The 11,856-nt window shown below is 47.3% G+C and overlaps 1 protein-coding gene and 1 pseudogene across 1 annotated transcript; one reads left to right on the top strand and one right to left on the bottom strand.

Moving 5' to 3' along the window:
- Positions 1-6,724: 6,724 nt before the first annotated feature.
- On the bottom strand, positions 6,725-8,475 carry DCS_03255 (serine/threonine-protein kinase Sgk2; the record flags this gene model as incomplete). Its single annotated transcript, XM_040800577.1, has 3 exons — positions 6,725-6,988; positions 7,045-7,379; positions 7,446-8,475. 3 exons carry the CDS (start codon positions 8,473-8,475, stop codon positions 6,725-6,727), a joined length of 1,629 nt encoding a protein of 542 aa, XP_040661460.1.
- Positions 8,476-9,093: 618 nt separating this feature from the next.
- DCS_03254 lies at positions 9,094-9,715 on the top strand (annotated as a pseudogene).
- The last annotated feature ends 2,141 nt before the right edge of the window (positions 9,716-11,856 follow it).

The raw sequence follows: 11,856 nt of genomic DNA, 5'->3' as shown, positions 1-11,856 counted from the left end.
CGCAAAGAGGGGGGACAGAGTAAATGTCAAATATCGTGAATGCCGAATGCCCGTACCGGGTTACCCGCCTTTTTAGATTTTTATACCCTCCGTGCTCCGTACTGTGGTGAAATATTACCAAAATACGGTAGGTGCACTTACCGTCCGTGGCCAACTATAACAGGGCGACGGTAGGGAACCGGTCAAAGCGTTTGGCTGGAAAGAGCGGATTGGGGTAGAGCACAATCCTGTACTGAAGCGTTGTTGCGGGGTCCAAGAGTGACGATGCCTTCTCGCCACTAACCTGGCAGGCTGGGTCTGACTGTTCGATAAGCTACTGGGACGGATTGAGTTTTATAACAACCGCTACATCCCCATCCAGCGACCGTGGATATCCGCGAATGCCATTGGGCGGCGGGGTCGCTGATTGACGGAGCGCCCTACCGGCCGAATCACCAGCGCTCAGCGAGGCCGCCGATACAATAGCAGCATTCCAACCACATATGTACTATCACAGCAAGGCCCTGGAATTAATGTCCACAATAGCGTGGTAATGTTACTTGAGCTCCTTGCTAGATTTATGACCTGGAAAACAGGCCCTTATGCATACTGCATTCAAAAAGACTGGTGTTCACCTGGGAATCGTCGGAGGTAATAGCCGTCGCCAAGTCTGGCCGCACAATAAAAATAGGATAGCATTCTATTACTACCACTGCTACTACCACAAGTTCTTCAAGAAAGATATTGCCGATATAAACCGTTACATATTGTCCCGTTATAATATGGCAAACACTATTCCGTAACAAAATCGGCATATTCGTCCTATGTGCTGCACGTCCAATAAATTCACAATCTGCCTCGGCAAACTATACGTATTTCAATAGTACTTGCCGGGGAATATAAACAACAGTACCAACCTAAGCACACACAAACAGAATTATTGTCTGTTATATGTATATAGTAACCAATTGTAGACAAGGATCACGTAATCGTGCGTGGCACGATTACGGAGAGGATAAAAGTGGCCGCATAATTGCAGCTTTTTCCCCTCCTTTCGTATCAAATTGAATCTATAAAAACATATCTCTTGTTACAAGTTTCCCACATAACCGAACCAATAATTATGGAATGTAATCGATTTGCCGTATCATTACACTAGTATCATATTTTTAGGATGTACTAGTAGGAGCAACAGTGCCACTAATAGTAACCGTAGGATTTGAAGCCTCCACGCATCTCGCTCCATCGTTATTTATAGTTGCTTGGCCAGTTTAAAACAAGCTGAACTGGCCCATTGTTGATAACGTCAATCCGATAGATATTGCCCGAAATATTATCTTGGCCATAAAGGAAGCCATTGCTTGATCCGTAAACGACTCCTATTTGGTTACCTCCAACGCTTCCTAGATTTTTAATTACGGACCAAGTGTGTGTCGATAAATCGAAGCGAGCGATATTTATAGAGCTGCAAGTCGTTCCACACCCGACAGGTCCAAACCCAAAGGCATACATTGCATTTCCAGCACCCGAAACGTATCCTATATTACTAACATAAAATCCGGCGTGCCGAGCTGTACCCGAACTAACAACAGCTCCAAAATTCGGCGATAAGCTATCGGAGAGGTCTACCTGTGCCCATAGATAGTTTGCTTCCGGCGTAGACGCTGTTGCAAGCCCCCCCAAGACAATATATTGATCATCTGGAGTAATGTCACCGCTGTTACTCGTTGTAAAAGGCGTATTAATACCAGTCACATCGGATGTACCACCATCCCCAATGCGAATAAGTTAACCAACGCTACTTGTGCTATATATAAAACCATCCATGACATTATATCCAATAGCGTTAATGGAAGTCACTCTAGGAGCAACATTTCCATTGATAAGATTTAACTGGCCCGATCCTAAATTGACACCGAATAATTAAATTGGGTCGCTAGCAGTACTGCCCTTTTGTAGTAAATAACCGGAAATAGAGCAATCCAATGGCAGTGTTTCGTTAGTAATCGGCGAAATTGCATTGACGCATCTTGCTCCATCATTGTTTGTTGTTATTTGACCCGTTCTTGAAACAAGCTGAACTGGCCCGTTGGTTACGACATTGATTCTATAGATGTTTCCAGATCCATTATCTGACCCGTATAGATAGCCGTCATTCGATCCGTAAACAGCGCCAATTGAATTGCTTCCAACACTGTATAAATGTTTAAGAACACTCCATATATGAGTTGTCAAATCGATATTGCTCGCCGAGCAGGTGGATAGGGGACCCGTACCGCACCCGATAGGTCCAAATCCAAAGGCATACATTGCATTTCCACCGCCTGGAACGTATCCGATATCACTAACATAATATCCGGGATGCCGAGCTGTACCCGAAGAAACAACGGCTCCGAAATTTGGCGACGAGCTATTAGAGAGGTCCATTTGTGACCATTGAAAGTTTGCCTCTGGCATAGCTGCGGTTGTAATACCCCCTAAGATAATGTATTGACCATCAGGAGTAATATCCCCGCTATTGATTGACGTATAAGGCAAATTAATATTAAGGAGTTGAGCGGTACCACCAGCGCCAATCCTGACAAGAGTGCCTGTATTCGTTGCTCCGTAAATGTAGTTGTCTATGGCGTTGAAACCGATAGCATTAATGCGTGCTATGTTCGGAGCTACATTTGCATTCAACAAATTTAACTGAAGGTGACTCTACGAGAGCTTAACAACTTTCTCCATCGGGTTGCAGCCTTATCGCCGTTTTCGTCCGCTGATCTGCGGAAAGTTGGAGGAGATCAACGTCAATCAAGCAGCTCGGGTGATCTGCTTTCGGATGTATTCCAAAGATAACATATCCAAGAGGCAAAATGGCTGGTTCGCATGTTGTCGAAATCTTACAGCCCAGCGTGTGTCCGGAAAACTTAGCGATAGATAGATTTCATCCTCTATTGTATTCACCCATAATCTCTTCAAGCCCATCGCCCGCTATGTCGCCTGCTTTGATCCTGGCAATGTCCTTGAAACTTCTAATTCCCATTTCCTCAATAGGCTTTCCTTGGGCGGCATCTGTGTACCAGCATGTCCATTCTTCCATGATTAACGCACGCACATCCAAAGCAGTACGTAGAAGTACGACTCAAGATCGTGGCGATAGGTATGATCGGACTTGCGCAGCACTTCGACTGCCATAAATTGCATTGTGCCTGTCTGGTACCCCGCTCCGCTTGAGCCACTGTCTCTCACTTTCGCCAGGTCAAGGTCGATGAGCATGCCCTTGAAGCCATCCGCCACCTTGGGCTCAGTAATAATGATATTGTTTGAAGAAATATCCCGGTGCAGAATTCCTCCACCATATAGAGGGATTGGTGTGCCTTGATAGCATCTTGTATTGACTCCAGCAGTTCCTCTACCGTCTTGTAGTCGCTGATGACACGGCCGGCTGAAGGAGGGGGCCACGAGCGGCTTGTGCATCATGACCCTTCGTCTGCTGGTGTCGCTTTAACATGGGCCATGGAATGTATAGTGTCTACGCATCGTCCATCGTTCCGTTCCGCCCTCTCCCGTACGTACGGCTCGCATACAACTAGCCATAGGGCTTGGAGTCGTCGCTGAAGCGCTGACACCTAAATCCCATATGGTGTATAAGAGACGCTTCCGGGGGACTAGGTTGGACCAGGGTCGTTCGTCATTGTTGCATCTACATATACATTTCTCTGCCTTCCCCAATGAAGCCGACAGTACCAGATTACGTCAAGGGGTGGGGGTGAGGTAGGAGTCGCACGGCATAGGGTAGGGAATGCTGACGCCAAGGATGCGACGAGTCGATGGCCGATGACCAATAGATGCTACTGCAGTGCACAAGGCGGATGGAAGCAAATCAAGCATCCATGTTCCCCTACTTCAAGTACCGACCAAGTACATACATACAATGCAACCCTTTCCATCTCCCCTCGTCCAACTTACGCCTCGGTTTTGACGTGGCTCTTGGACGCCGTTTTGATGGCCGAAGGAATGGTCCCCTTGATGGCGGGTCAATGATTCGCTTCTCGGCTGCCTAGTAATTTGTTTCCTCGGACGCACTCCATGGACCTCCTGCGCCATCGCCGTTCGATTTCCGTTCGGAACCCGTTCGTGATGCAACCACACCTCGACTCATTGCGCTAAGTGGTGGTAATGTGGCCATTGCAAAGTCCCATCATTCAAGCTCATTCAAATTCGCAAAGGCGCAGCAAGAGACTGAGCTAGAATTTATAAGGCGAGGATCAAGACGCAGGCCACCATCACTGCCTCTAATTTTGGTTGGAAGCGTACGGCTAGGAAAGCTCGGTCGCTCTGTTTGTTCTCGTAGACACGACGCTGTCTCCGCAACTTTTACCAGCCCATATAATGGTAATGGTCCCTACATGCCTCCTCCAAGAAAGTTTGGTTCCATAATTTGGCATTGGCATCCTCGCTTCTCTTCATGAAAGGCCATTTATAGAGCTGAGTCAGGTTCACCGGATAATGCAGTGTCTGCTGAAGGTCGAATGCGGCATTGGTTGTAAATCCCCCCTAACGCTTCTCCAGAACGAGCGCCAACCTGAGAGAGGTAGTCAACTCCGCCTTGAGCATGCTCAAGCGAAGTGTGTGTGGCGATAGAACTTCCGAGATTGCCTTGTGGTTATCTGTGACTGGATGTTGATGATTTGATAGAGGTACCTCGCCCGTGCGCTTGTCTGAGATTATCTGTTGTTTTCTTGTGCTTTCAACCATAAGTGCAATAAGTGATTGCCCCTGCCTTTCCCCAACTGGGTGCGCAATACGTCGAAACAACTGCCACCTCACATTCGGTTCTCCACTATTATCACGGCTGTAGTTTTCGACAGCTTGCTGGTTGTCCACCGTAGATTGTGATCTGAAGGTTGGCATGGTTGTGCAAATATGTAGAGCGCATCGGAACTCCGTGTTGCTCTCTTCAGCGTAGTAGGCATGGCAAGACAAACTAGCAGCATTTTCCAAGCCCGTTTTCGAAGAAGTACCAGCTTGGTTCATGACTTTCAGGCAAAGGATAGAAGTTCTACCTCAAGCAGGGGCCGTATGTCAGGAGATTGGCTGCAACAGGATTCGGGGTTTTGTGGACGCGAGGATACTTGCAGGAAATATCATCTACTTGGACCTTTATATTTGGTATTCTACGGAGATCTGCGTTCAAAAAAATGCTACTAAAACCAGCTCATCCAATAATCCTCCGATATGTGGCTTGCCCTGAGCTGCAGCAGGTGGACCGTAGACCGCCCCTGCAATGCATGCAGTGTGTTGCCCAGGCGGATCATTGCGCCACGAGTCCGTAAGTACATGGAAGGCAGTTCATAAATTAAAGTTCCCTTATCTCGGTGTGCTCAAATACCAGGTGCTCTGTCGACCGCTCAGTGTCGTGCTCTGCTGTGGTAGATAGCTGTACCACTCCCGTCCGCCGTCTTTCACGATGCCGTTTAACCATGCTATCTAGAGGCACCGCTGGTATGGCCAAAACCATTAAAGAAAGTCCACACTGACCTCTAAACTGGTGCTCATTCCATCCAGTTACAGAACATCACAGGAGGAAAAAGGATACCAGGAACACTCATCCGCTGATTGCTCCTAGCCATGATAAACCCTGATTCGATGGCGGTTGTTTCGCTGAGTCTGATAAGACCGCCTGCAATCATACCGATAATATTTTATCTTTTTCTGAACCACAATAACCATAACTGCGGTGCTTAAGTGAGAGACCCATGGAGTAGCCAACCAGAACTCGGCACTAGATTGGCTCGGTTACCAGACTATCATCAGAAGAAAGGAAAGATGGAGGACAAATATTAAAGCAAAAATTATAGTTCTTGCTTTTATGCAAGAATCAGGCCCAATAGAGTGGGAGAAACAGGCAGCTATCAGGGGATCGACAACTTGAACAAGCTGCAGGGCATCAGCACAATACAAGGCGGCAGAACTATGAACTACCCCAATAATGTCGATGCATGACACGGTTACTCCTTTCAAATCCATGAATAAAGGATATGCAAGGTTCTCCGGTAAGAGTGCATTTCTTGCACTGCCAAACAAAGCGGCGAATAATACTCCGAGTCCCAACAAGAGACTGGTAATGGATATTAAAGCGCAATTTCGCCTACGCACAAGCTATCGAACTACGAAGACTTTCACTTGAGCATATTGCGTCTAGCATTACATCAGGTTGCTACGTGGCGTGTTTTTGCAGCTGAGCACATCGCTCTCTCCTATAAAAGTCCTTGGCTTCGTTGTTCTCGCACTTGGGGGTTTTGCATTGATACCTGAGAAACTTGCGTATTCGAATAAATGGGCTCCGGCAGGCGGCAGGAGGCAGGAAACACAAATCTCATAGCAGTGTACATCTATCTCGAGTAAGAGCATAGAGTGCAACCTCGAGACAAAATACAAATACATGGGATTGAAAATGCCGTTGAAGGCCAGTCCTTGATTGGGACCCTTTCCGGCGCTGGCACATATCGTACGGGCAACAAACTTGACCGAGTATCCAATTGCCTACGGAGTTTGGAACTGTTGAGTGGCTTCGGCGCCATTGTGTTGTTTCGTTGGATATGAAACGTGGTTGAATTTGCCAACTTCATCCCACGGCACGATACATCCCATCTAAGACAGGCGGAAGGTAGAATCGAGTGAGACCCAGCATCTACTACGGAATGGGTTCGCTAAATTCTGAGCAGTCAATTTGCATTTGCCAGACAACAACTTCTTCTTACCCATCTCGAATAGCCTCATCAAACGCTGCTATAATGTGCTCATAAAGTTGGTTTGGGTCTCCTGCAGGGGTTCCAAAGCTCATCCTTTCATCTTTGTCTAAGGGGAAGAGGATCTTCCTAATCCTCAGGCAGAGCGGCTTGACGGCATCGAGCGCGTCAGCAAATTCACCCATAATCTCTTCAAGCCCATCGACCGTCATGTCACCCGCTTTGATCCTGGCAATGTCCTTAAAACTTCCCATCTCCCATTTCCTCAATAGCTGTCCTTGGGCGGCATCCGTTTACTAGCAAATCCATTGTTCCATGATTGACGCACATACATCCAAAGCAGTACGTAAAAGAACGACTTAAGATCGTAGCGATAGGTATGATCGGCCTTGCGCAGCACCTCGACTGCCATAAATTGCAGCGTGCCTGTCTGGTGCCGCGCTCCGCTTGGACTACTGTCTCTTACTTTGGCCAGGTCAAGGTCGATGAGCATACCCTTGAAGCCATCCGCTACCTTGGGATCCGTAATAATGATGTTGTTTGAAGAAATATCCCGGTGCAGAATTTTACCAGCTATGTAAAGGGATTGGTATACCTTGATGGCATCTCGCATTGTCTCCAGCAGTTCCTCCACCGTCTCGTAATCGCTGATAATACGGCCGGCTGGTGAGACGACGAGGCAGGAATAAATCCTGTTCTCCTATAGATCCTCACCACACATATACAAACTCGGCTTTGTCTTCGTGATAGACAACTGCTCGTTGAATTTCGTAGCCAGCTTAGACTTTTGTCGGTTGGAGCGCCGCCTCTTGGACCCGGACGCGTCAGACGTATAATCGGAAGATGATTCGCGTTTGTTGCTAGATGTCTTTACGCTTGCTGTACCCAACGGCGGATCGTCCAGGGGAACGTCTTTATTCTGGAACCGGTGTCGTTCTAGAAACTGCAGTCCCTCACGCATGTCTGCAATGGTAGTGATGCGACGATGAGCCACTACTCTCGCCACCCGCTTCACACCCCTCTCTTCCGCCAGCTTTAGCTGGTTCACCTCGAGTTTCCGCTTGTCCGATGCCCACGAGAACTTCGCAACGTCGCCCTTTCCGGCCTTGAAGCACGTCGTTCCGCGACAGACGATGGCCTTCTGCCTGACTATAGGCGCCCCCAGCCTGGTCCTCGATTCGTTGCCGCTTGCATTGTCCAGTGTAGCATAACGATACCCACTCTTTCGCTCGATGAATGTGTCTAGACCCATCGCATCGTCATCCATTGTGGCATACCCAACAATAGCATGCGCAAGCTTATCCGGCTCGTCGTGAATGTCGAATGGCCCCGAACTGTACGACCCAGACCGATCGAAGACCCACAACTCCATCGTGGAAGCGCAGAGGGTGAAGCCGTGTACAAATCGGCGCGTGGGCTGGTCGGTGAAGACGCCTCGGACGTAGCGGGTGAGCTGCAGGAGATCCGCCTTGAATCTGCCCGTGTCGTATGACTTCTTTTGCTCCCCAACGACGAGGACCTGCTTGTACTTGAAGGTCGCGCTCGCTCTTGTGGCTGGCGTCTGAAAGAAGAGGTCCATCTGACCTTTCCGTTCCTTAAACTGGTTCGCGGTTTTTGTTGTATGAAGCTTATATGGTGCATTGCTGAAGGCGCGCTCTTGTAGTGAGCGAGGCCAGTCCCAGACCGGCTTTTCGTCAGGAGTGGCCGGAAAGCCCGTCCATTTCTTCCCGTTATGAACTGCCATCACCCCCTTCAGCATCTTTTTCTGTGCTTTGCTCCAGTTCTTGGAGTCGAAGAACTTATCGCAGAACCCCTACCCTTGGCTTGCGCCTGTAGTCCTGTCGCGCAGTGCAGACACGTTCTTTGTGGCATTATGGATCAATCGATTTTTATTAATTACGTGAATCAAAATATTCAAATTTGACCTTCCAAACAGCATGCCATAATGGCTTGTCCCAAACATATCGAACTGAAGAAGTGAAGCAAGCAATCAATCACCCATCAGCTTGAAAAATGGCGCAATACAATCCGGCCAGCGAATCACAGTGATAGACAGAGGAGCCAATCAACATTATCAGAGCAACATTACTTGCTTGATGTTTCGAGGGAAGCCGTGTTCGACCGATGGATCGTTCGAACATCTCCGCCATGGAGGCCATTGTCTTGGTTAGGACCATTTGTGCCGCGCCCATGTCCACCATCATGGGTTCCATTCGTTGCAGTGACTGCTCGTTCGAATCCAAATGACCAGGCAATCCGTTCGAGGTTACGCTGAGATTATGCTCCCTTCGTCGTGGTCGCTCTGAAGCCGACAATGCCCTTGCTTGAGCGTCTCCAGAGCCCTCCGTTGTGTGGCGGCCTTGTCGACCTTTGCAGAATGCTCGTAGGAGCTCTAAAATCCGGCTTGCCATGGTGGAGGAATTCCATCCCTGTTGCACACGTTTTCGATTTTTGTTACCGTAACATCACCTGGGACTGGTGTCGCACTCACGACAACAACAGTCCTCCCTAGCGGTACCATTCCCGGAACTGTCATCATCCAAACCCCCACTGGCACCGTCGCAACACCTACGAGTTACGTTACAATAACGACTCCCTGGACTGGTAGCGGAACTGCAACGACCACGGTGCCTCCTAGCGGTACTAATCCAGGAACCGTCATCATCGAGACGCCTGCAAGCTTTATGACTGTAACGACACCCTGGACGGGTGTTGGAACGACGACGACGACTGTCCCTCCCAGTGGCACCATTCCTGGAACGGTTATCATCGAGACACCTAGAAGCTTCGTTACGATAACGACACCTTGGATGGGAGCCGGAACGTCAACGACGACAGTGCTGCCTAGTGGTACGATTCCGGGAACCGTCATCATCGAAACGCCTACAGTTACAGGAACAGTACCTGCTAGTTATGTTACAATAACAACTCCTTGGACTGGCGTCGGTACCAGGACCACGACGGTTCCTCCTACCGGTACCATTCCTGGGACTGTCATCGTCGAGACGCCCGCGAGCTATATCACGGTAACGACACCTTAGACGGGCGTAGGAACCATAACAACGACAGTGCCCCCAAGCGGCACCATTCCGGGAACTGTCATCGTCGAGACGCCTGCAAGCTTCATGACTGTAACGACACCCTGGACTGGTGTTGGAACCACGACGACGACGGTTCCTCCCAGCGGCACCGTTCCGGGAACCATCATCATTCAAACGCCGACGGCGACGTCAACGATACCTACAAACCTTGTCACCATCACGACTCCTTGGACTGGCGTCGGGACGAGGACCACCGCGGTGCCCCCTAGCGGTACGATTCCGGGAACTGTCATCATCGAAACACCGACGGCGACCTCGACGATACCTACAAGTTACGTGACCATAACGACTCCTTGGACGGGCGTCGGGACGATAACCAGTACCGTTCCGCCTAGCGGTACTATTCCCGGAACCGTATTAAATAAGTGCATATTAATGCAGCATTTACTGTTAAAGTGAACAATGATATACTTGTATACAATGGTTAAGGAGACGGAGACACTAAATGAAAAGGATGATCTTGATAATTACTTCTTACTAAATCTGTCATTTTTTTTGTAATAAAAAATACAGTTTCATACATTAATTCAAAAGCCCCTAAGATGAATCCAACATCTATCATAATTATATATAATTAAACATTATACAACTATTACATATTTATTTTTTTAAATGTAACTCCATAAATTTATCAAAATTATTATATAACTATGTTATAAAATAGGACTCAAAACTTAAACTTATAAATAGTACTATAAATATAATAAATATATATATATTACTAGTTTTTTTATTTAAAGTTATAATTTTTTTTCAAAAAACCATTTAATTTAGTACTTATATTTAATTTAATATTATCTTCATTAATATAATATTTAAATATTATCATTATATATAAAAGAAATGTTAAAAGTAAACATGTAGATGCTAGGGTATTCATGGATAATAATAAGATTTTTAATTCACCTCAATTATTAGACCCTTCATTCAATAATTTATTTATACCCTCAACATTAATATTGTTACGATACTGACTAGCCGGAAGGCAGTATGTGCAAAGACTATAGAATTTTCGAACTAAGGAGGAAGAAAAGAGAAAGAAAACAGTAAGTGCGGAGAGGAAGGGCTATATACCTAGGTGGTCCGCGCATTACGTAATGAAGAGTGTAGGGTAGGGTAGGAAGAGAGTACGATATACGATATCGTTACAATTTCCATTGCTTAACGGCTTAATCGGATGTTCTATCGTACTATAGCTTAGTGGCTGGATCCATTATACAGTTGGATGGCTGTTTCAGTTATACAATAAATGGCTGTTTCTATCACAATGTTATGGTATCGGGCTTAGCCCAATATAGGAGAACGGAGGGAACCAAGGGACCCACTAGGAGGAACGCACACAACTAGAAGCCCTAGTTGCTAAGTAGTTTTCCTATCCTTTAAGTCTTTTAATAAACATTATTAAGAGTCCTAGAGCAGTCGCCTAGCAACTCCGTAACATTTAAAAGACTTTACTTATACCGGTTAGGAGGAAGGAAAAGCCTAACTATTGTAAGTCAAAATAGATAAGGGGAAACCTAAAGAAATTAACCTCCAGCAAGTTATAGAGGACTTTATGGCAAAAGTCCATACGGAGTTTGGCCGAATGCACGCCTAAATAGAAACGTACTCCGTCCAAATCTCAGCTCTATAGAAGAATAGGCAGCAATAGGTACAGCAGGACCTAGGGCACTCGTCGGCCCAGCCAATAGATACCTTAACAACCGACCCCCAGCAGGAACGGACCGGGGATAAGTCGGGCATACTACGGGCCCGTATCAAACGCAAACCGATTCCGGTCGGGGACCCGTACAACAGCAATAAGGGCACCTTTGCAGCCTGGAAGTTCTATATGGACCGCAAGCTCCGGGTGGATAGGGACTTTATTGGGTCCGCCTAGGACCAATGGATCTTCGTTTGGTAAAACCTCTCGGCCAAAGTCCAGCGACGAGTTATAACGTACTTCAAGGAAGGCTCCCGCATCGGTTACGACCCGTTCCAATTTCTAACGTACCTCGAATCGGCTTATAGCAACCCCTACCGCTAGTAACTAGCGGTTA

The sequence above is a fragment of the Drechmeria coniospora genome, chromosome 01 (genome assembly GCF_001625195.1).
Source record: "Drechmeria coniospora strain ARSEF 6962 chromosome 01, whole genome shotgun sequence".
NCBI lineage: Eukaryota > Fungi > Ascomycota > Sordariomycetes > Hypocreales > Ophiocordycipitaceae > Drechmeria > Drechmeria coniospora.
The sequence above is the reverse complement of the archived record's forward strand: the minus strand, read 5'-3'. Positions and strand labels throughout refer to the sequence as shown.